The sequence below is a fragment of the Schistocerca piceifrons genome, chromosome 5, assembly GCF_021461385.2.
Source record: "Schistocerca piceifrons isolate TAMUIC-IGC-003096 chromosome 5, iqSchPice1.1, whole genome shotgun sequence".
In the NCBI taxonomy this organism is placed as follows: domain Eukaryota; kingdom Metazoa; phylum Arthropoda; class Insecta; order Orthoptera; family Acrididae; genus Schistocerca; species Schistocerca piceifrons.
The window spans coordinates 596,703,065-596,729,753 of record NC_060142.1 but is presented as its reverse complement, the minus strand read 5'-3'; the positions used below and the strand labels follow the sequence as shown (position 1 = coordinate 596,729,753).

At 39.7% G+C, this 26,689-nt stretch overlaps 1 protein-coding gene across 6 annotated transcripts in view; it reads right to left on the bottom strand.

Annotated features, from left to right (window-relative positions):
* LOC124798633 (G1/S-specific cyclin-E) overlaps nucleotides 1-26,689 on the bottom strand; it is a 176,005-nt gene that overhangs the window by 23,292 nt on the left and 126,024 nt on the right. For 2 of the 6 annotated variants that reach the window (XM_047262118.1, XM_047262115.1), the window contains exons 2-7: nucleotides 13,327-13,398; nucleotides 10,329-10,389; nucleotides 10,197-10,247; nucleotides 8,770-8,891; nucleotides 6,562-6,763; nucleotides 6,309-6,420 (exon numbers count right to left, since the gene is read on the bottom strand). In XM_047262118.1, the coding sequence (XP_047118074.1) occupies nucleotides 6,309-6,420; nucleotides 6,562-6,763; nucleotides 8,770-8,891; nucleotides 10,197-10,247; nucleotides 10,329-10,389; nucleotides 13,327-13,331 (553 nt within the window). In that variant the 5' untranslated portion in view covers nucleotides 13,332-13,398. Of the gene's footprint in view, nucleotides 1-6,308; nucleotides 6,421-6,561; nucleotides 6,764-8,769; nucleotides 8,892-10,196; nucleotides 10,248-10,328; nucleotides 10,390-13,326; nucleotides 13,399-19,186; nucleotides 19,557-19,910; nucleotides 20,144-26,689 lie in introns of those variants that run through there. The other 4 variants (XM_047262114.1, XM_047262113.1, XM_047262117.1 and 1 more) reach the window with 4 other exon arrangements.

The window sequence follows — 26,689 nt, the reverse complement described above, 5'->3', positions numbered from 1 at the left end:
ACGAATAAGGATGGACAACAAACCTCTTGCAGGAATACAAGATACGCATGACCAAGTGCGCCCGGGAGAATGTACAGTCCAATGAAACAGCCTCCGACATGCTAGCCCACATGCTAAGGGTATATTTGTGTTGTCTAGCATGTGGACATGTAGCTTGTAGGTTCACATCCACCCACATATGAAGGTTGTAAATGTTCATCTCACTCTAGTGAGAATGCAGCATCACCAATGAAGGCACTCACTGTGAAGCTTTGGTCTGCAGCAAATTTCTGGAGAAACCACCATACAAGTCCCATACACTTGTTGTGATCCTCTAGTTCTGGTGCCAAGATGCAAAAGAAATGAAAGGGATGCCGCCCTTCATTGAGTGCAAAGTGCCAGGTAGAGGTTCGGGGGATACCAGTGGTGAGCAATACTACACCTGTACTCACTCACTCCCTCACTCACAGCGTGCACTATGTCCTTCCGAGAATGCTTTCTTCCACCACAACTGTCCATGTCATTAGTCGGCGGCCAGCAACTGGTTGGTGTACACAGAACATGCCAGTTTCGTACATTTGGCGAGCAGGATGGCGAATAACAAGTGACACAACACCTTTCTATCCGGATATTTCCCACAATACAATCTTACAGCTTCTCATTCACTGCAGTTAGCTGCGACATAAAGCGAATGCACCTAGTCATTTCGTGGTACGTGTAGCTTGCCATGTTATTTCCAATGCTTCCACTGCCTTAATGGCAACTGTCTCCGCTTGCTCCACCCATGTTTGTATAGTGACACCCTCTTGTGACTACAGCACCCTCTTGTGGTGTTTGCGAGCCCTGTTCCTAGGCGATTATTGATACTTGTATGCCCAAACTGCCGTGTCAGACTGTAAACCTTTTTGGAATCTCCTATGTTGTTGCACCATCAGCGTCTAGCAGAATACAGCAGCCATCCGAAGGATACAAGGACCAGCCACCCGCATACTTTTTGAAACTGGGCATTGCACTAATGCTTGTTCTTCGTTCTGCAATGCGGCAGTCTACAAAAGCAGTGGGCTGGGTTTCTATATTCTGCAGCGTAAAGCAATGTTCCACAGCCATCTATGTAACAAGAACCAAAATCTGTCACAACACACCCAGCCAGAGCCAGTATATACGTTCTCAGTTGGTAGCTTCATTCTACCAGTACCACACATGTGTCCGGCACACTCTTCATACCACATGTCTGTCAGAGAGGCAGCTGAACAGCTCTGTCAAGCAGCAGCCCTGATTAGGCGAATCTGCTGGCCAGAAACAGGAACTGCCAAGGTGAGCACTCCAACTGCCGCCATCTGACACTTTGGCCGGCCTTAGAAAATTGCAGGTTCAAACATGACTGTGTGCCCCTGCCGACCACCTCAGGCTAGAGGTAGAATACGCCACTCCAGCAGTCTCCTTACTGTGCTGGGGTATAGTGCGGTGCAATCACCCATGTCAAATCAGCGAGGCCACCTGAGACATAGCACATTTCCAACACGCTATGTGGTAAGTCCTCTACTCCCATCAATAATCAAATATTTTTCCCATCTTTTCACTGTTTTCAATAAACTTTGGCAGGGAATATGAAACATGTACATGAACAGTACAAAATGTTGTTGAGGCAATGTCCTGTTTAAATTTACAATCCAGTTGATTGCACTGAAGGAAATGATTTCAGCAATGCAATTAATTTTACCACACACTCAATTAATTAAAGTTATGGCAGACAAAATTGTGTGCCAACAAAGTCTTACTACAATACACAACAGGAAAACTCTGACCTAATTAGAATATTTCAATAACATGGCACTGTTATAAAGACTGGTACCACAACTTAACAGTAAACTTATTTTGCACGAAACTAATTAGCTCCCAAGATAATTAATATTTAAGTCCGAAAGCAGCTACACCTTCCACACCAGATTCTGCCTAGATGCTATTTAGATTTTAAACTTTAACATTACTTTTGTAGTTAATTCTCCAAATAATGACACCCTCACTACTTAATTAGGCTACTAATTAAGATTGTGGATAATTTTTCATAATGTAAAATTATAAGCAGTGTTCAAATGAAAAGGTACAAAACATTGTAACAATTAGACTGGCTGAATTTTGCATATGCCACTGTGGAACAACAGTGTGACATCTAGGGGCGAAAATGTAGTGGCGTCACCTCCACGTAAAAAATTCAAAGCTGTGTCTTCAGTAGGCAAGGCGACAATCGCTTTCTTTTTCGATGCCCAAGGACTGATACGCAGTTTCTCAGGCATGAAAAAACCATTATCAGTAATGTGTACTGTGAGAGAAGTCTCAGTCTATACAAGTCAATCAAGAGCAATGGTGGCCTACCTGGTCCTACCATCCACCAGTGGGCATTCCAACTGGCATGGCGGGTGATGCGAGTTTAAAAATATTTTCGTTAGGTTCTCATAAAATTTTGACAAAGGATATAGCGAGTAATTATTTTTAGATGCTCCAACTTGCTGTTACTCTGCTGTATAAGTTTTATGAAGTTGTTTCCCTACTTTATAAATCACCATTACTGTGTAACCAGTGAGCAGATTGAAAATATTACTAACAGAAATGCAAAAGTGGGCAGTAGGTAAAAAAGGTTGACTATCCACATCACGAGTCTGGGCTACTCGCAGAGGGAGTGATTCTGCTTTAAGATAACGCATTTACAAATCTCCAAGGTCACACAAACAGTAATGACCAAGTCCAAGTAGGAGCAGTTTAAGAACCTGCCGTACAGCCCACTTATAGCATTAAAATTAAAATAAATATCTGTAGCCAGTCTTAATAGCCCACTACACCCCAAAATCACCCATCTTCTGCCAGCATTCATACAACAAACAACTGTGTCTGTATGAGAAAAGCCTGCAGGGTCCATTCTTCATATTAACACATCTGCAAAAATCTGGGCCATGATACCTACTACTTAACATCTTTGTTTCACTCACTTGCAAAAGTCTGCAAGCAGGAAGTAACTGTATAAACTTCTATGTATCTTAAAATCTTGGCCACAATAGTAAACACGCAAATCTAAGTTTGACTTTCATGAAACCTACTTATTGGATGTTTTTATTATATTGTCAACTTTCTACATGACAACATGTGCACTGTGTTTATGATGATGTATTGCCACTGTGTCAAGTTCCCAATGTAATGTTCAACGAACACTTCTGTTGCATTATAACTGAGTTATAGTGTGGACAACATTATAGAAGGAGAGTTTAAACACTTTACCTGTAAATACTGTGTACTGTACAACTGGAAATGGCCATCATTCTTCATAGTGCAAATAAAGTGGGAAAGAACCACTACCAATTACTTTTAACTACTGTGTGGCACGTGTAATTTGGCACTATTCTTTTTAAGGTCAGTTTTCAGCACATTATTTCATAACACAAGGTAGGTGACTCCAAGATAAGTGGAACCGAATGCATCAACAGGTAAGGGGAACGTCATATTCTGTAGTCACCAGCTTGTTCTTGCAGTATCTCAGCATTCCACTGCCTCACTTAACTCAGTACCACCAACCAGTCAGCATCTGCGACACAGCCATCAACCCCCTGTATGAGAACCATTCAATAATAAAAACTGTTAACAAGTCAGCAGATTTTGTTCCACACTCACTGCAGTACTGGATAATCACATACTCACAGCCTCCCACACATGCCATTCTGGGAGCAAAAATGTCCACTCTTGTGTCTGCAGTGGTCAACACAAACATGGCACCACTACAATATCTCTGTGGAATATAACTCCCACTATAGTCTTCAATCCTACTTTGTTTCTTATACCAGGTGTACCGGTATGAAATGAGCTTTTTTTTTTTTTGAGAAAATGAAACACTAATTTTGAATTGAAAAGTAAAACATTTTATTCAAAGTACTGACCATTGCTTTCTATACATTTTGACCACCTTTCTGGCAATTTGTGGACAACGCCAATAGAAATGTTCGTCTTTTGTAGCAAACTAATCAGACACCCAATTTTCGACTTCTTCGTATGAATCGAAGTGTTCCTCAGCCAATGTGTGTCCCATTATGAAAACAAATGGTAGTCTGAAAGGGCCAAGTCTGGTGAATACGGCGGGTGGGGTAGCACCTTCCAGCTAAGTGTTTTGATTGTATCCTGAACCAGTTTTGCTTTGTGCACAGGTGCATTGTCGTATAAAAAAATTACTTTGCCATGTCTTCTGGCCCATTCTGGTCTTTTTTCAATCAATGCATAGTTCAAATAGACGATTTGTTGTCTGGAGCTATTAGTATTCACAGTTTCACCAGGTTTTAGAAGCTCATGATACACCACACCTTTCTGATCCCACCAAACACAGAGCATTGTCTTCTTGCCGAATCGCTCTGGTTTTGCAATCGATGCTGATGGTTGTCCTGGATTAACCCATGATTTTTCCCATTTAGGATTCTTAAGATAAATCCATGTTTCATCGCCAGTAACAATTCGAGGCAAAATTAATTTTTTTAATGTTTTTTAGGCAAGATTTGACAAATGGTTTTTCGGTTTTCCGTCTGTCTTTCATTCAATTCATGTGGCACCCATTTTCCAAACTTTTGGATCTTTCCCATAGCTTTCAAACAGTCATAAATTGATTGTGTGCAACATTTAGCATTGCTGCCATTTGCCTCTGACTCAAAGTATCATCTTCATTCAATATTGCTTGCGATTCGGTGTCTTCGAACTTTTTTGGTGGTCTTCCAGGTTCTTCATTTCTTACATCAAAATCATTATTTCTGAACCTCTGAAACCATCTTTCGCATGTTGCTTCTGATAGAGCATGATCACCATATGCCTCGACAAGCATTCGTTGCCACTCTGCAGCACTTTTTTTCAAATGAAAACAAGAAATTAATGCTTTCTGCAAATCATCACTTTGTGGTACAAAATTTGACATTGTTAACACGATGAAAACATACGATGTTTGTTCCATGGCTTGATGTATACTAAATATCTTTGACAGATGTCATACCAAAAAAAAGGGCTCGTTCACAACAAATGTTCCCTACCGACACATTTGTATCTTAACACTCATTTCATACTGGTAGACCTGGTATTTACAGCTAAATCTGCATATACTCTCCAAGCCACTGTATGGGTGAAGGCAAAGGGTACTCCTACAAATTTTAGTGATACTTTGCTATTATATTCTTAGAAACCTGGTGGAATTACCGCCCATATCCTCTGAACACATCCTAATCCTTACCTTACTGTCATTATCTTTAAGCAATAATGTGTGATGGAAGCAGCAGTAATTTATCTCCACCTGCGTTACTAATTCTCTACATCCCATCACACAGGGTTTCACTGGCACAGTCTTTCTTCCAAAGTATCCCACATCAGCAATGATTTCTCTTACATTTTCATATGGACTGTAACAATATGTTTACAATTCTAGCAAATTGTTTTCAATTCTTTTAATATCCATTATGCCCACTTGATAACGACGGAGTAGAACTCTAGAATTGGCCAAATTAGTCTCTAACAGTTTCCTTTCCAGATGTACTGCTGTTTCCCAGAACAATGCAGCATGTTCCAGAAACTCCACTGTTCTTACAATCTACCACTATCAGGTTCCTTCCCTCCATTATAGGCATTTGCAGACCTTAACCATCTACAGCCCAGGCTAAGATTAATTTTCCTAGTTTTCTTTCACTTTGTTTCACATAGTGTCAATGTCAAACTTTCTTAATTTATACGATCAACCTATCTTCAAAATAATATTATTAACAACTCGTTGACAGCTAAAACTAATGCCTCTTTTCCGAAGTCCCATTATCCGTCACTTTTCAAGCAATTCTTAAGCCTGACATTGTTTCTTCTCTCTCAGTCAACAAGTTATGTTCTTTTAGATAAATATTTCTTACATTAGTGAAAGCTTTTTCAATAACCACACCAACAATGCTGCAAAGGGGAAAAAACTTAACTAGAGAAGTGAGGGAAGATAAAGCCTTGGAATAATAAACCCTACATCAGACTTTACACAAAATGCAAGCAGACTTAAATGGGTTGAAGTTAATGCATTAAATATAAATATTTGAGGCAACAAGTCCAGAAGAAATACAATTTCTTTGAAATGATAAAACAGTTTTCTGGGGATGAAGTATAACATTTATGCGGAAATAGACGGCAGAAAAACTGAAAACAAGATATAACAGAGCAACCACTTTTGAACAAACTCTTGACAATTCCCAAACAAACTGCCATATTTGCAATGCAGAAGTAATAAAATGCATTAAAAAACTTTAATGCATTTTAATAATATTACCTCAAGATTCTCAACTCACCTATTAACTGTAACTGTTGTTTGGGGATATTGCTCTGGATCGACAAGTATCGGTCAATGAAATCCATTGTCAGATGGTATGTTTCTCTGTGCAAATTATAGACTTCACAGACCTGAAAAATATGGACAAACCACAATAAAATTTAACATTGTTAAATCATTTTGTAACCTGCTTAATTAACATATGTATTTATTATTTCTATCTGTTACCTGTTACATGTAACACCTGAAACATGAAACTATCAAATACCAACCTCTATTAACCAATCCAGAAGAATTGATCTCATTCTTGACTGGAGACATGGGTGCCTTGAAAACATTTCCGCATCCCGATCACTTTTGGAAGCCACGTCTTTGTGGCAGAGGAGGTCCCAAACTACTTTATGGTCAGCCCAACTTAACATTGGCAAAGGTGTGAGTCTTTCTGATATTGGTGACAGGAAAGATGCTTCATAACTGAAAAGCAGTATATAATGTTTAAATACAAGTAAACTAGGCGTACATTAGCAGCACACTAAAAATGTAGTTTTGTATCTTAACATCCCTTCCTCCATGCAACTCACATCCATTTCAATCCCTGTTCCTCTTACCACGCATCCCCCAACCCCTCACCTACTTCCCAAACTATTTCTTTACTGACAACCTGGAAACAAGCTATAGATTCAGGAATTTAAGGCAGTTTTCCATCTGCCTCGGCAAATGCAGGCTGGTTCCCCTTATTCCAGCATCAGTTACACTATGTCGGCAATTGCTGCGCAAAAACTGTCTCCATGTACGTGTACATTGGGGGCCAAATTGCACAATAACCCTGGGTTCGGTATGGTGTGGCAGTGGGGTTGAGTGGACTGCTGTAAACTGTTGTGTGGTGGTGTATTGCTGAGGGTTACAGTGGGGACAAAGCCTCTCCACCATTTCTAGGTCCCCACTTCAATACATACATACATGGTACTGGAATCGAATGGAATGTAGTACAATCAGGCGATGGTTAAGGTATTAGATTACATAATTACAAACTGAAAGTAGTACAAGAGTTGGAGGGAGGATAGTGAGAGGGGCAAAATAACTGATAACATCTGCCAGGCACTTAAATGTGAATTGCAGAGTATCCATGTATATGTTGAAGTAAAGAGAGCAACCAACACCCACTTGAAAGTGAGGAAAACTTTCTTGGAGGAAAAAAGTTAACATCTGATTCAAATTTAAGTCTTCTAAACTCTTTTCTGAAAGACTTGTCTGAAGTGCATACTCAGTGCAGAACTAACACATGGACAACAAGCATTTCAGATAAGATGAGAATAGAAGCTTTGGGACTGTGGTGGTATAGAAGGATGCAAAAGACTATGGTTAGGACTTACTGAGTCATACTGGACAAAAAGAAATTTTTCCCAACTTTACCAGAAGAGATCACATCCTGAGCCATCATCAGAGAATAGTCAACTTGGTAATAAAGTGGGGAGGGAGGAGAATATTTTAGAGGGAGACCACGGCTTGCCAGTACGGAAGCTCATTCTTAATGGATGTAATTAGTATGAAATGTGTACAGTTCAGCCATTTGCATCATATTGCTGTAATAAATGTTCTGGATATTACCTCAGTAAAACTTTTTGTTCACCACAGTTCAGACATTTGAGTGAGTTGTTCAAACACTTTTCCACAATCCAATAAACAAAAACAAAGTTGAAGAGAGAAAGATTCTTGAGTCAGTTAAGGACAAACATGTTTAGCTAAGACAGGCAGTGTAACATACCATCAACTATTACGACTACTAAATACTATCACTCTCTCCAAATTCTGTTAAAAGTAAAATTGCATGCAAAATTCAAAACTTGATTGTTGTAGCTTAAAGTTATTCTTTAAAGGGTTCAGGGCACAAGTCCATTAACTGAGCATGACAAGGATTGGTAATAGTACACAGGCAATTTACCATGCTACAGTTAATAACTAGTGAGATTCAGAGAAAATGTTGAAAACAATCAGAGTACGATCACTAAAATTTAACCAGCCTCCTCTCTATCCTGTGTTCTGTCAGTTTATAGTGAGCAGCTTTACTTCGTTAAGCATTATTCAGTTGTCCTTTCACACATTAACTGGGACACTCCCACAATATAACAAAGTGTTTAATGACTTGTAACCACACACACACACACACACACACACACACACACACACACACACACACACACACACACACACACACACACTCTGTAATACAATCTTAAACATATTTAACATGTATGCCTCCCGATACCTCAAAAGGTATCAAGCATGAGTAGTGAAAAAGCAAGCACAGAATCTCTCAAAGTAATGCAAAAATATTTACAAACAAGAATCTCAAATTACACGTGAAGTTGCCAAATTTTCTTTCCTAACAACTGATCATTATCATGCACAACATACATAAATATGATGAATTCATACATGGATAACATTTAAATTGTTTACGTAAATCCATAACTACTCACTTATGCTCTGGATCTGTTTCATGACCACTCAAGGGCGTACGCTGATTGCTCAGCACCGATCCAGGGCACGTATCAATACTTTCAGGGCTCAGTAAGTAGTTCTCTTCTGGCGTCTTGCATTTCTGTGGAAAGAATGTACCATTTGATTCCTTGTGTACGATTTCAATGATAAATTTTATTTATAGGGGAAAGTATGAACTCCAACTAATAATTCACAAATTACATTTGGAAGCCAAAAGGTGTACAGCTATGTTTTCCACAAATTCAGAACAGTTTCCCAACATTCCCCATAAAATCTAACACCACTTCATTACTAACTATAGCACAATCATGGATTACAGGAAGCAATATGAAGAGGAATTTTAATAAAGTGCACAGAAAATGTACACTAGGACTACACAACACCCAAATCTGTACAAGTCACTGTGATATCCAGCTTTTATCAAATCTTAGGCTAACTCAAAACCTAGTCGACTTTCACACACTTGACAAGAATGAATTCTTATTTGTTAAGGTAACAAGAGAATTTAAAAATGTTTAAAATTTCTTACTCTTGACGATAAAGTTTATCAAACTATTCGAATAAATGGTTCAGGCCTTGCTGAAAATCCAACAGGTTGTTTATTCCAGTCTTTCAAGTGAAATACGAATGGACTATTATGCTTGTAAAATTTACATAAAATTCGCAAAATAGGATCTGCATAAATCACAACAAATTAAAAAGTTATAAATACAGTAAAGGATCAAATTCTGCCTCAACTGGCAATATTTTCTGTTAATGACAACATTCCATTTTCGTTAGCTCATTTCAACCAGCATCTTACTTTTTTTTCTTAATACTTGTGTTTTGGTTCTCAGATGTATAAATTCACATGCACTATTTCGCAACATATATCTCCGAGGTCATTAATAATTGTTACTGGCACAATGTTAATGCAGTTGCACACATATGAGTATAGTGCCTTCAAACAGCAAAGCACTTCACTAAATTGAGTTGTTACTTTTGTGATAAAGGTAATCATCACACAACTTTTTCAAGGAAGCACTGAAGTTATTGTGTCTCATACTTAAATATAGTATTATAACCATTTATTGGATCTGAGATCATGTAACCTTGTTATGGTAAAGGATAACTTATCATTTAAATGAATGCAATTTTGGTTGGTATGTATCATGAAAATGTTTTGACTGACAATACTTTCACCACAGGGGAAAAAAAATATCACTAAGAATAAAGAATAACACCCTTATCAGTTTTCACACTCTTCCCTTCACACTCTTCTGCCTTCAAAATAAGAACCTTTTCACTTTCAAAAAATTTATTTTAGAGAACTTTGCCTATTTTGTACTCTACTTACTATAAAGAGCATGCTACATTCTTTGTTAACTTAATATGTATTATGCCTGAACAGACATTATGTATTTACCTCTTCCACCAAACTAGTTCCTGATGAAAGTGGTTTTGCATTATCCACATCCTGGCAAAAGAAGAGAAATACAATGTTCATAAGAAGTCAATTCGCTTTGTTACTGACAGGAAAGATATACCAGAAATTTACCTCATCTTCTGAACGAGTCCTCTTCCGTTTCAGTAACGATGGGCGACGTGTGGAGTGGCAGCTGCAAAATAATTTGACATTTCTACAGTTGCTTAACTACATTAATGTATTACAAAACCTAATATTTCGACTTCTCTGCAATTTCAGTCACCTGCCTAAATATAGTATATCCCAGCCTATTACCCAAAAACTAGTTAACTTACCTCCACATGCACATCCACTTTCACTATTTCATTAGTGAGAGGAATGGCAAAACCAAGAAGATGTCAAATATATAATCTAATACAATCTTACTAAATAGGAAAAAGCATGTATCTTCTAATTGTAAACAGAGCATCAATTAAGAGTTGTGCCAATAATTAGGACCTCTGTTTTAATAAGCTCTTATCAGCCATGAAACCAAAAGTACAAAAACTGATTATGTGTAATCACACAGAATCCCATTAAGAAAGAAGACAGTCAAACAAGCACTTTTGTTGCTTTCATCAAGCTCTGATACCTTTCTCAGCTTTGAGATATGATCAGTAAACATAATGAAGCGAGACTCGAGACTCGCTATCTATAGTAATGTTCTTTCATCAAGTGTAAGAATACCCGATTCCAAAAGCTGACTATTTATCATCTTTCATTTACAGTGGTTGCTGTGCTTTGTAAAAGCAACATTTCACAATATTAAAGAGTATAAACAAATAAGCATTGCCTTTTATAATGAACTGGCCCAGGAAACATTTATTTTGCAGCTTGCCCTATCATACTAGGACACATCTAGAGCTTAATTGCCAGTGGGAAATGTTTTCAAGGGAGTCACTCATTTACAGACATGCTATTCCATTAAGTATGGCACACACACACACACACACACACACACACACACACACTATATTTACAGTTTTATCAACTCCCACAATCTCAACATCTGTAAATTAAAAATCATTATCGCAAGAAGTAGGAAACAATGTAACAATGCCTTAGTACTTTCTCAAATACAGAATAACACTGTTATTGATGAATTCTTCTCAGGATATAAGCTAAGTAAACAAATTTACTCCAATGATATCCTGAACAATACATTAGAACCTCTTTCCTGTGCATAATAACCACAAGCCTGCACTGAACATTAAGATTTGTTTCCACTGCACAAGACCAGCTCAAAATCCAATAAAGTAACCAGTAATTTACAGTTAACTATGGAATGATCAATAATTTAGAGTTCAAAATATTTGGTATTTGTTTTTAACAGATTAACAACTACCTAGATTCTCAAAAACGAATATCCCAGAGAGCATCAGGTAATCTGTCCTCTGTACATGCACACACTTAAACAGAATCACTTCAAAGTGCTTCTGACCAATATGCTGGCCACACCTACACTAACACCATCTGTATCAAGGTAGGGCAACATGCAATCTTTTAGACACATTATCTCACAGACAATTCTAAGATGTGAACAGCCACCATCCTTTACAAATCAGAATTTTAACATTCGTTGGCCAAATTACAGATCACGTTAGAGGTGGTTTTAGTTTACACCCAGTGGCACCCCACAGCATTGTGCTCAGTGTAGAGCTCCTACAACTGACAAAATCTGAAAACTTTCGGTCTGTCAGTCCCCACACGAGGATACAACCATGGTGACTGGAGAGGTGAAACTGTGCGAAAAGATATCATGATGCCACAACAATGGTTGCAGTGCACAGTGCTGCACATATCACCACACTGTTCATGCAGATACTTATCTTGCTACAGACAATCCCATTTCCTGACTCAAAGTATTTGATATGGCCGTACAATACTGTTCAGCTGAGTGTACAACAGCTGCTGTTTTGGGCACTGGTCACACACGCCCTCCTGGACATTTCGACAACATATTCGCAAACAGACAACAAACATGCAAATGTAATTTCTGAATAAGGAACCCGCTATACACTATTTCTTCATACACAGAATTCAGATGGAGCTAATCCTACCTGCTTTGCCTGGCTGCACTAAAATGTCAATCATTTTTATATCCAAACATGTAATGCACATTATACTAATCTGACTTTTTTGCATGACACCTTCATGGTGTTTCAGTTTCAATGGTGAGCATTGAAGGTTCATACTCTTTCAGTGACACGTCGCATTGAGTACAATTTGCAATATCACACAGTCTCAATCACTTTTCTGCGAAGTTTCATTACAGACTTTGTAAAACAAATGTGCTCAACAGACAAAAATAAATCACATCAATTGTGTTGGACAGAAACATCATCTGGACTGATTTTAATAACACACCCTAGAGGTAGGAGAAAAGTATGACAACAGAACAGAAGGCTCCAATAAACTACATCAGAAAAATTTATAATATAAGTCAAGAATTAAATATAACACATCGGTCAAGTTATAACCAATATTTTACTTATACTTTTTTCCTTGTTGTATTAAAGATTATACCACAGTAAACAGAATGCTAGTTCTGTTTTGACAAACATACCTATAATACTTCACAGGAACTACGTTAGAGGAACTAAGATTACACTTTTTTTTTGCATTTTGTTTGGACACATCTGGTTTGCGAATTTGAATTCCTGGCTAATAATTCTAATGTTTCATCTTTTATTTTAAATACGCAGTGGGTGAATAACTGAGGTATTATTTATGACTTACATAAAAAGGCGTGTTAAATTTTGATCTAACACATCTTAGGGCAGCTGAAGCCTGTACAGGTTAACTGCAAAAGCAAAATTTATGATTTGGTAACTGAGAAAGCATCAAGTTAACTGGATGAACTGTGGCAAGTAGGAGAGGAGTTTGCTTGAGACTATCTATGGAATATATATGTAACTGTCACTGCATTGGGTTTTTGTCCCACTTCAACTACACTTAAATACAAATTAGCAACTTTTTTTGTACTTCCACATGTAAAACGGGTGATTATCATTGTCCCCTTCATTACTAATTTCCATCAAAGTAGTTCTGTCAATTGTAGCATGTTTCACAGAATGTAGTTATCACATACCTCATTCTGGATTAGTTTGTTGCTAATTTTTATGGTCCTACAAAAGGAACTATCATGGACAGTCGAGCATTCCTGCAATAAAAAATTCAAAATCATAAATTAGAAATTTATGTGCTACGTAACACCACAATGACACATTTAAAACTCTAATATAAGCAGCCTCTAACTTTTTCCAGCAGTTAAAATGATAATTAGGCACAAACTAAACTGCAAGAGCATGCCGATACTTTGTGAAATCAAAAACCAACATTTCAAATCTCTATTTGAAAACAGATCAAAGGGCACAATGGAGTATGTGCTCTTATAATTGCACTGCACAAGACAGCATATTTATTACGAGGCCAAAAATATAAAAACACATACAGGCATAACGGAACATGTGAATGCATGCAATAAAGCTTATGAATTCAATATACAACTTCATACTTCGTTAGTATTCTATTTTTGGCCTGAAGAAAAAAACAGAGGGAAACCTCTGTTATTGCAAGGACCACATACTAAGTGTTAAATGCCTCTTCTAAACTAAGTAATGAAATCATACAGAATAAACTCTACAACGCGAAATTAAACTTCTCTATCATGGGCACAGAAAGCTAACTATAATAATTTCAAATACCAGAGATAATTTTACTTATGAATTACGAATTCATAGTCTAGTTCTGTTTTGTATTAATAAGCTATTAAGCACAATACAACAAATTTTTTTTAAGATTAGCCTTATGAAGAAAATACAGACATATTTCTGGAGACATCAGCATTAGCGATATCGCTGACTATTGAGGCTCTGCAGGAGAGTGAAGAACCTCCAAGTGACACCACATAGACAGTTTGGTCTAGGATCTCATGCTGTGCTGTATTCTGCTGTCTTAATAAAGTGTTATTACTCAATATTGTCTCGTCTGCATTCTTAGTACTTCTCCCTGTACGCATTATGGATTATTATCAAAAACATTTTAGAAGAAAGCATCTCCACTAAAGCTATGAATACTGAAATTTACACGACCACACTTAAACAGATCGAAAAAAGTGAGGAAACTGTCATTCCCACCATATTTCAATTCCATGTTAATTTTAAGTGAAATAATCGTGAGCCTCATGACAGCAGTATGGCTTGCACAACATTATAGAAAAATCACACCATAGCTGCAATCACACTGGAATTCACAAGGTGTCACTGTTCAACCCAACACAGAACTCTCAGTACATTACAGATCAATCTCTCATCAGAACCTACATTCAAATAAATAATTACACAACAGGTCGCAACTGATACCTGGTATGTGAAAGTTCCATTGACCCCATCACATCCGATGGGTACCTGAGAGGCCAGGTACAAAAAAAGCAGCAGCATCTTTTGGTGTAACTTTATAGAGTGTCAAGTCTGGACGACTTATCTGGTCTTGCAACATCAGTCAACAGGGCCTTACAGTATGGGTACTACCGTACAGTCTGAAGCGAGCTTATACGCAGCTCTTATATTTTGCAAGGACATACAGTTCTACAGATGGCTTAATGACAGCATCCTTGCTGGAGAAACATTCCAGAGGTAAAATAGTCCCTTCTTTGGATCTCCACGCAGAGACTACTCAGTGGAGCGGGTACTATCTTGAAATCATGAGACATCAAAGAATAGATATTTGTTATGGAGAGAAGTGTGGGGAAGAGGGACGGCGGGGGGAGGGGGGGGGGGGAGGGGGTGGCAGGGGGAAGGCAGAAACTGTAGAGGAAGACCAATTTTTCACTACAGCAAGCAGGTTCAAGTGGTTTGGTAGTTATGCAGAGATTAAGAGACTTGCATAGGATGAGTAATGCGGTGAGCTCTATCGAAGTAGACTGAAGACGGCAACAAGAAAAATGTTGTTTTCATTAGTCCAGAAAAAAAAATAGATAAAATTACTGAAGTAAATTACAGCGCATCATAGGCTCGATCCTGTTGATATTTTTGAAACAAGGGGTAAACAAATCAAGAAATAAATCAGATAGTGAAGAGGCAAGTATCCTCCACGCAAACAAGGATAACAAATTCACATGATAATGTGATATTCATAAAAAGGCTTACATGGATTTCCACAATTTTGGCTTAAGATGACATTTGCAATACCCAGATACTGCTTTGTTTGTGGAAGAAGGGCACCTGTCCCATGGTTGATGTAGGTATTTCTAGTTAAAAAAAAAAAAAGAAAAAAAAAGACTGAAAAGCTGTAGTTAACTTTTCTGTGTATGTTTGTATCTGTCTATATGCCATCTACTATTGTAAATTGTGCCATGTTAATTATGTGTGTTCCACCAAGTGTGGCAGAACAGACTAACAGTTTGTACAACAATGACTAACAATCTGTAAAAAATTCTCTGAACATTCCTGTAAAACTGTTCTTCAGAGGCCAACAATGGATGAATGTATCACAAATTTCTCCTGTGCTTGGAGTGTCCAATTCACAATATTGATGTAATTGCAAAGTGTGCAGCACTACAAAGATATCTTCATGCCCATCTACATGTTTAGTTCCCATCATTCTGCAGAAGGTGCAGAGAACTGGCATCAATTCCCAGACGGACCAGAGATTTTCTTCACTCAGGGACTGGGTGTGTGTTGCCCTAATCATTTCATCCCACCTTCACAAACGCAAGTTGCCACAGTAGTGTCAAAATAGACTTATCAGGTGGCCATACAACCCCAGACATGCTCTCCCAACCAATGTCATATAATCATTCCATTTCTCATGGTCCAAAGTGTTGTGGATTGGCAAGAGAGCCAACCCACTATGAGAGGAAGCCGAAAGGCACGCGTTTTAGCTCACACAGGCTGGCGTGAGGTCTGGAACAGGTCAAGGAAATGAGACTAACAAAAAACGTACGTAGCTGCTGGAATACTTAACTTTAATCCATAATTGGTGAACATCGCTCTTGACGGTACATGTTTTACAGCATCAATAGTAACTGGTAATGGCGCCATGCTAGGTCGTAGCAAATGACGTAGCTGAAGGCTATGCTAACTATCGTCTCAGCAAATGAGAGCGTATTTTGTCAGTGAAACATTGCTAGCAAAGTGGTTATACAACTGGGGCGAGTGCTAGGAAGTCTCTCTAGACCTGCCGTGTGGCGGTGCTCGGTCTGCAATCACTGATAGTGGCGACACGCAGGTCCGACGTATACTAACGGACCGCGGCCGATTTCAAGGCTACCACCTAGCAAGTGTGGTGTCTGGCGGTGACACCACACAAAGAAATGCATCAGCAAGTGAAATAAGGAAACTGGCAATGAAAGAAGAGAACTAAGAAGATGTACAAAATTTCTGGTGCTCATATGGTGGTTGCTTTTGTCAGCAATGTAGCCAAAGTGTTTGATGATTCACAAGGAACTGTGTCAAAGACTTCCACCACACACAGGGAAAGCAGAAAACATCATCTGCTAAGTTGCTACACAGATGGAAGCGTGTGTTGAGTGGCCATGAAAGACAGTCATTGAAGAGGATTGTGATGATAAATAAGAAGTCAGCTGCAAAACTGAATGGCTCACTTGCAAACCCTGTCAGCACCAAGGTAATAAAAAGGAAGCCCCCTAAGCAGGAAGTTGCAGGACACATTGGAATTCCAAAACCACTAATCAGTGATGCAAATGCCCCAAAACATTGATCTGAAGCCATAAAACCTGGACTATGGAGCAAGGGAAGACTATCATTTGGTTTGATGAATCTCGTTTCATACTGTTTTCAACTCCTGGCCGAGTTTATGCCCCACGAGTGAAACACGGTGCGGGTTCAGTGATGATTTAGGCAGCCAGATCACGGTATTCCAGGGGCAACATTGGTTAGTCTGCAAGATGGCGTCACTGCCAAGGATCACGTTGCCACTCTGGCTGATCAGGCCCATCCCATGGTATAATGTTTGTTGTAAAAATTGCCCCTTGTTCACGCAGCTTGCATCCTCCAGGACTGACTTCATGAGCACAAGGATGAATTTTTGCATCTTCCCTTACCACCACTCATCAGATCTCAATATTACTGAACCTTTGTGGTCTATGCAGAGAAGGGTGTGCGACAGCTGACCACTTCTATTATTGTTACTTAAAATGGCAACTATTTTGCAGGAAGAATGGTATAAGACATTTGAAAGCCATAGAGAGTATGTATTTATGTGGAAACTAAGGGCAATGCTTTTCTTCCATCATATTAAGCATGATAATGTGTTGTCTTTTGTGTTTCCAAATTTTTGCCCACACCCTATATATGAAGACCGAGTCCTAACCCACAACAGCAGTTTGAGTTACTGCACACTGTATCTGCTTAATTTTAAAGACGAGAACATAGCTGCAATAAGATAAATTTGTACAGTTGGTAGTTTTCATTGGTGGCACAAATCTAACAGATTGTTACAAACTAGCATGTGATGCTCTCAACAACAGACTGTGAAATCAAACAACCTCACAAAACTGAGGGTTACCACATATTTTTGCCAATTCCTTCATATGTTACTGATGTAAAGTCCTGGCCTGTCTTCATCACAAGGTTTTTAGGTGTCGTTCTCCATTAATAAAAAGACACTGTACTGGTTTGCACAACAATGTTAGTCTAAAACTGATTTCATATTTCTAAATCATATAACCATAAAAAAGAATGAGTTTCTTCTTATTACAAGAGTTCAGTGTTTCACTGAAAATTTTGCAGTAACTGCAGTAGGCTTCATGGTTCTCTGGCATCCTATACAGCCCTGATTTTATTGGTTTACAGCCTATTAATCATTAAGACCCTTGAAGAAAGGACAAATGTTTTTACAGATTCAGAGTTTCCAGCAGTGATGGGAAATAAGACAACTATCAAAAAACTAAAAATATTTTAAGAGTCAATTCATAGACAGAATGCACAATTTGCTACTGACAAGCAACTTATTGATGGTAAACTTCATTACACACTGAAGAATCTTAGTAAAGTTAATTAGTCTTGTAGATAGCGGCAATTTACTATTTCCTCTCATACTTACAAAATTTTGTCATTAAGACTAGTGTCATTTACAAACTGTAAAATCTTTCAGGAACATGTAGTGGATTACTACTTAAAACACCCACAACATACTGAAATTTATTACTATTATAGAACAAAAGCATTACTTTCCCCGTCTTTCTTGAACCATGAAGTTTGTGAATCATCCTACATACAAACCACATCACAAGCTACACTTTCACAGTCATATGGGATAGAGCCACCAGTAAGTTGGCCAACAGAACATACCATCTAATCTTAGGACAAGCACAATTTCATTGATGCAGCTGGACAGATTGGCTTCCACTATCTGCAATTCAGTCAAAATATGAAGAAGTGAGTTTTCCTACACTAAGTGCTGGGCATTGGCATCATACAAACCAGTTTACACAACTGTCTTTAACAAACCAGTAGTGTATATCAATTTTTGAGAAAAATTCTGCTTTAAGATTTGTCAGTACAGAAGTCCTACAAGTCTGTCTTCAACAGTTTATACACCACCACCACATATTGTAACAATAACATATTCTCATACGTTGTTTCTTAAAGCTTGAAAGAATAAGAAAAAGTGCCTCTAAGGATTTTGGGTGAGAACTGGTGTTCTGTTCCTTCTGAATGGAATGAACCAGAACAAATATCACTACCATAAAAAAAGCAGATATTTGACATTACAGGTCTAAAATGCACTCTTCTTACTGGCTAGATATCATGCATTTTTACACATTGATACGAATCAAACCGCCAATAAAGCAATTTGTAACGACTAAGGTAGCACCTACCTACCGGTGTGCATTTACAGCGTATTACTGTCTGGTTTTATTTCTGAATTAGCACAAACTAAAGCGTATACCTCTAAAAAACAATTGTACCGGAACAAAAGCTTACTTGTTTATTTAGGCCCAATTACCGCTATAAAAAGCTATCCTTCTCCTCCACGAATTCCCCAAGTAGCGAACCGTAAAAATGGGCGCCAAAATGTGCTTCCAAATTCGTTTGTACATTCATTAACGATACATTTAGAAATACGTTGTCTTTACTAACGAATTATATGGTAAAACCCATCAACCTTCTCAACATACAGCAAATTTTAACATAAACATTCCACATTCTGGCGCCAAGTGCTCAACGCCATTTGTCGTGACGAAGTTAAGCAATGTTAGCCACTTTTGTAGTTAAATCACATATTCCCCAATATTCAAAGAAAATAAGTTCTTGAAATAACAACCGGTCCAACTATGACTTATTTCAAAGCTTAATTAGCCTGTAAATTGCACCACAGATAGAATGGAAGTCTTCCCTCCATACGTGGATCGCGCGCGAAAACACTATACATGTTCACACCCATGAATAGTGTTCTGCTGCTTAATTTTACAAAGAATGTCCAATTACGGTTGGAAACTTACATGAAGGATTATCTGTGTTAATGAATAACCTGAATACTGTCAACGAAGAAACACACAGTCAACGAAAGCATTAAGGGCCTAAACGAACTAATATAGAAGCACTCTTAAACATAACATTTACAAAAATCTTAGTTTATAGCCAGCTACCTCATCGTAAGCATAACAGAAAAAATAATGTGTTAATAATTTCCCAAACAAATACTTACACGGCAGACGCCGACCGTTAGTAACTTTTGTAATGATGCAAACGATGAAAGTATAATCCCATTTTTAATAAAGTAGTTAGTCTTACTTCCGTCGTGTTATTTACTGAGCCACATTTGAATAAAAAAGGTACAAAACCTTACCCCAACCAAACATACACGAAAATACAAGCACACTCCTCACCTCCACGCCGTACCAGCGCTGTGTTAGAATGCTATGGCACTGGCGAGTGCTGTGGTGGGGAGAGAAAGAGACGGGGATGTATTTTGAAGCTGTGCAGTATCTGATTGGTGGAAACGTAGCGCGGCGTAAGTTCGTCAGCTGGCGCTCAGCTGATCGTTCGCATTTGTTTTTAAGCTCAGGCGGGAAAGTCTGCTACTGGCCGACAAACGTTAACAGCGGGATAAAGCTTTCCATTAAATTTGGGAACGAATAAAATTACTGATCCTAAATGACAAAAGAAATGAGCCGGGACAATGTTAGAAGTTCATCGATAGAATGTTGTGCCTAGGCTAGACAGTGAATTCTGCGATAAAACGCATAAAATGAGTCTCTGCTTCAGCTTAACGCGCGAAATGCTAACTCGTCTCTGGATACTCACGGAGTTTTGTCCGAAATCGCTACAGCCATTTACATCGTTCCATTCTTGTAAGCAGAATTAGACGTTTATTTATAATTTATTTGCATTTCATATGTTCTGTACTTTGTTGTACTCCCTGAATTTCTTCCTAGTTCGTTTAAAATGACACAGATCTCTTCACTTTTTATGAACATCCGCTGGATCTATATGAAATAAAACGTGGAGCACAGAATGGGACAAAGCTGAAATTTCTTGCAAAAAGGTGATAATCGAGCTGTTTAAAATCCGGCCTATTACGGAGCTCGGCTCTTTTCAGCCAAGTTATATTCTGCTGTGCACTTCTATCGAAAGGGAATAAATACATACCCAAAAATAAACAACGAATGAAAGAGAGCAAATAACCCATTGCGAATATAATGCTTCCCAGCCAACGACATCCGCAATACAGTTACGCAGGTTCAAATGACTCTGAGCACTATGGGACTTAACTGCTGAGGTCATCAGTCCCCTAGAACTTAGAACTACTTAAGCCTAACTAACCTAAGAACATCACACGAATCCATGCCCGAGGCAGGATTCGAACCTGCGACCGTAGCGGTCTGATCTAGGCCTACCTCTGCATTATCCATTCCATCATCCCTTGAATTAAAGTTTTTAGCTGAGCTCCAGACATAGGTTTTCATATATATTTTTGGAGATTAGTAGCTGTTTATTTTTATAGAAAGTCATTTTGCCTTGCTCAATCCTTGCTACACCGTCTTTGTTTCATATCCCTTTTTCTCGCATACGTTATTAACAGTCATTTGTGACAGCAGAAACTCAGATAACACGTAGAAAAAGAGACTAATAACTAATACATTTAACTTATTTTTAAATTTGCTTCTATCTTCTGTGTTAATTGCATACGTTTTTTATCCGAATATTGGACTCCTATGTGTTCCTACAATTCCGTGTAATGACAGAGCATTTTCTTTATCGGCATATATTTATGTTTATTGTTTTGCATAAGCAGAGTAGATGTACAGGGACCCAAGACTAAGCATTTCAAAAGATGAATAAGACCACAGAGCTATTTTCAGTTATTAGCAGTGCTTGTTTCGGTGGAATAACTGTTTTGTCAATTTAAACTCAACAATTTTTCCGACGCACTTATGGCGCTAGCCCAACCTCTGTACCTTCGTACCACAGCTCCTGTAAAAATCGAGATTATAGGAGATCATAATTGTCTTCCTCCACGAGTAGGAACGAGATTCTCTACACTTTCTTAAAACATTCCACGATTTTTTTCTTTATTTTTGTCGAAAACTGGAATTTTAGTCTTGTACTGTAAACCTGTCCATCTCACAAGTCTTGTGAGCAGGCTGTGTGCGGAGTCTTCATCGTTACTTCTCATGCTTTTCTGACGTATCTCGTCTGTTACGGGAAAGTGAAAATAATGTCCAAAGTTATTTCGAAATATACGGTTGGCAACAATTTGTAAGGATACAGTTTCTGCTCCCAAATTCTTGTAATAATGTCACATACATTACGCATTAGTTATGGCTATATTCACCAACGATGGAACAGCATCATTTAAAAACTATTTATTCCAGCTGAGTCCACCAGGATTTGAAGCATTTTTTCGCGAGAAATTTCACAGCTTCCTTCTAGGGTAAACCGCTCGAATCAGCAGACCGTAGGAAAGTGGCGTCACCGTCGTGAATCACATTAAACCCTTTTAGGGTTTTTTTTCGCTCTGATAGTGTTACGCACCCACTTGTTCCGGCGAAGCTCAAAAATGGGTCTCAAGGTTTCTATATGCTGTATTTGAGCGAGCTAACACATCTTTATCAGCTCGTACGTCCCCGCTGGAATTTTCGGACACCAGTCCCCTCTTCCCTACCTTCACGTAATCATATTCTACAACCGCTAGACTGCTTCGTCTCGTTTACCAGTCACACTCTTTCATTGTGGCTGGGTGATTTCTCGTTTCCACCTGGGAAAAATAACATGCAGATGGTGAAAAGTACAGAAATGACTCAGAAGCACGTTCAGATGAGTCACGAGGAGATAGCTGAAACGACTCCTTACTCCCCACTCCGTCCCACTGGACACACACACACACACACACACACACACACACACACACACCGTTATAACTAGCATAGGCAAAGTTCGCTGCAGTGTCTGATACTATGTTTAGATTGACTGTAAAATTCGGTTTTCCGTAAATCGATTTCTGAAAACCGCTTCTGGTTGACAATACAAACATTGGATAATCAATTCTCCAAATATAGTTTCAGATCCCACAGTTGATTTTCGCTCCATGTAAACGATCTGCTGCATTTCAATTTTTATTGAGCTGTTCAGCTTGCTACTTGATTTTTAAAATGTTGGTTATGTGGCGGAAGTGAATGTGTACAGACTGTAGGAAAATAAGACTATTGCTCTGACCAGGAAGTTATTCACTTCCTTTATCCTGCTGAAAAGAAACATATTGTACATTATGTTGTCAATCTACATCTGCATCGATACTCCGCAATCCACCTTGCGGCGCATGGCGGAGGGTATCCCGTACCGCTTCCTTTCCTGTTCCTCTCGCAAATAGAACGAGGGAAAAACGACAGTCTACATGCCCCCGTAAGAGGCCTCATTTCTCGAATCTTTAGCGCAATGTGTGTTGGAGGCAACAGAATCGTTCTGCAGTCAGCTGCAAATGCCGGTTCTCCTAAACTTTCTCAATGGTGTTCCTCGAAAGGAACGCCTCCTTCCCTGCAAGGACTCCCATTTGAGTTCCCGAAGAATCTCCGTAGTACTTGCTGTTGCCGGCCGGAGTGGCCAAGCGGTTTAGGCACTACAGTCTGGAACCGAGCGACCGCTACTTGCTGTTGTTTGAACCCGACAAGTAACACAAAGAAAAAAAAAATGGTTCAAATGGCTCTGTGCACTATGGGACTTAACATCGGAGGTCATCATTCTCCTAGAACTTAGAACTACTTAAACCTAACTAACCTAAGGACATCACACACATCCATGCCTGAGGCAGGATTCGAACCTGCGACCGCAGCGGTCGCGCGGTTCCGGACTGAAGCGCCTAGAACCGCTCGGCCACTCCGACCGGCACAAGTTACAAAACGGGCAGCCCGCCTCTGAATTGCCTCGATGTTTCCCTTTAATCCGACCTGGTGCGGATCCCAAACAATGGAGCAGTAATCAAGAATATGTCGCACTAACATCCTGTATGTTGTCTCCTTTACATATGAACCACACTTCATTAGAATTCTTCCAATAAACAGAAGTCGACCATTCGCCTTTCCTACAGTAATATGCTTGTTCCATTTCATATCGCTTTGAAACGTTACGTCCAGACATTTAAGCGACGCGACTGTTGTCAAGCATGACACTATTAATGCTATATTCGAACATTACTGTTTTTTTGCTACTCATCCGCATTAATTTACATTTTACTACATTTAGAGCTAGCTGCCGTTCATGATACCAACTATAAATTTTGTCTAAGTCATCTTGTATCCTCCTAAAGTCAGCCAACTTCGACACCTTACCGTACACCACAACATCATCAGAGAACAACCACAGATTGCTGCCCATCCCGTCTGCCAAATCATTTATGTACATGGAGGATAATAGCGGTCCTATCGCCCTTCGCTGGGGCACTTCTAACGATACCCTTGTCTCTGATGAACACTCGCACGTCGAGGACAGCCTACTGGGCTCTTATAACTTAAGAAGCCTTCGAGCCACTCACATATCTGTAAACCTATTCCATATGATCACATCTTCTTTAACAACCTGCATTGAGGCACCGCTTTCCGGAAATCTGGAATCTGCCAGTTGCCCTTCATTCATTGTTCGCAGTATATCATGTGCGTAAAAAGCAAGCTGTTTTTCACAGGATCGATGGCTTCTAAAACCATACTGATTCGTGGACATAAGCTTCTCAGTCTCAAGAAAATTTATTATATTCGAACTGAGAATATACTCAAGGATTCTGTAGCAAACCGATGTTAGGGACATTGATCTGTAATTTTGCGGGTCTGTTCTTTTGCCCTTTTGATATACAGAAGTCACCTACGCTCCTTTTCCCGTCGCTTGGGACTTAGCACTGGGCGACAGATTCGCGATAAATACAAGCTAAGTAAGGGGCCAATGCCGTAGAGTGCTTTTTGAAAAACCGAATTGGGATTCCATCCGGATATTTGACTTATTTGTTTTCAACTCCAGATGTTTCTCTACGCCAGGTATGCTTATTACTACGTCGTCCATACGATAGTCCGGTCGATAGTCAAGCTACGGAATTTTTGCACGATTTCCTGCGTAAACGATGTCGCGAACGTGAATTTTAAAACTTTGGCTTTCGTTTTGCTACCTTCAACTGCCACGCCAGACTGGTTAACAAGTGACTGGATGGAAGACTTAGGCACACTTAGCGATTTTACATAGTACAAAAATTTTCTCAGTTTCTCTGCCAGTTCTTTTGCTAAGGCATATTTTACCGAATTAGCTCACTCGAACAGCTTGGCAAAAACCTTACATTTGTAAAGCCATTCTTTTTTAGTGGGCGAGGCTTTCGCACACAATCAAAGGCTGCTGACCAAACATTTGCTAATTCTGTGTAGATGGCGTGTGTCTTCACTCATTCGGAAGTTTACTACCCAATGCTAGTCTCCAATATGTTTAGGGTACGATCAGCGGGGTTGCTTCTCACAATTTCCTACAATGTCCGTGGTCTACGCGGGACTGACAAAGTAGTTTCGCGCGCAATTAAATGGCGCGGATAAAATTGTTAAATATCTCTTTCTGAGCGCCCTCTTGCTCCTCTTCCTTACGAATTCAGTGACATCCATAGAGAAATTGTAGTATCATTTTATTAAATAAAACAAAAATAGGAAGTAACTGATAACCTCACTTCACCGTGCTGACCAAGTAGGAATGTAATTTAGAGACAGCATTCGTGTAAAACAACTGACGTTCGTAAAACCGATATGTGACAGTGTTAGCAAAATCGATTCAACGTGTAAACACGAGAGCGAAAATCGCTTGGCGAAATTCGAGTTTAATCACCCGAAAGTTGTGTCGCAAGTAAATGTAGCCCCAAGGGTGAGCGCGGAGGTGTGACACACCGCGTTCAAACACAAGCCAAGGAAGTGCGAGCGGTCTGCATCTTGCGAAGTGCAACAGCAGTACAGCAGCGCCGTCACGACGACGTCAGCCCCACGTCACGTCACTCCCGCGCGGTCAGGTGGGGCCGACGCCTGGCACGTGCGTAGCAGAGGCGCGGTGCTCAGCCAACGGCAGCATTCCTGGGGCCTGGCGGCTCCCGTTTTTTGTGCGCATGCGCGTGCTCGGCCGTCTGCCTCCTGCAGACTGCGTCAACGGCAGCGCGGCGCGGCGGTAAATTTAGAGTTCATTCATTTGGCCCGGAGGACGACGTCTGGTTCCGCCGGCGCCCTCTCCCCTTCCCATCCTCCTGCCCCTTCAGCTGTCTGCTCCAGGATGCCCAGTGTCACTGACTGTGGAGTTTCCAACCATGTACACAATACTCGTTACTGCTGTCGCTGGAGGAAAGACGGGGTGCCGCTAATTACAGTACTCGCTGACATCTACTGTGCGCCGATGCAATAAACAAATATGGCGAAAAAGTACCCTAATGCAGGCATAGTGCTCGACACAGGCCCAAAACTATTGCTGTAGCGGGGAACGAGTAAATCTCAGATACGGGTAGTCACAATTGATGTGCGGTGTACGGTAGCCCGCATCTCGTGGTCGTGCGGTAGCGTTCTCGCTTCCCACACCCGGGTTCGATTCCCGGCGGGGTCAGGGATTTTCTCTGCCTCGTGATGGCTGGGTGTTGTGTGATGTCCTTAGGTTGGTTAGGTTTAAGTAGTTCTAAGTTCTAGGGGACTGATGACCACATATGTTAAGTCCCATAGTGCTCAGAGCCATTTGAACCATTTTTTTGGTGTACGGTACTGTGCAGGGTTGCCTAACAGTCGGGCGATATGCTGCCACTCCGCGTTTCAGTCCTGCCTATTCCATCTATATCTACAGTGTACAGGGTGTTCGCAAATTCCCGTTACAAACATGTAGGAATTGTAGAGGGGAGTGAGTACATGACATTTTGAATAGAAACCCATGCCCGAAATGTCGTCCAACGACGCTACAGAGCTTCAAAATTACAGGCGCCGCCCTGTACATGTTGTG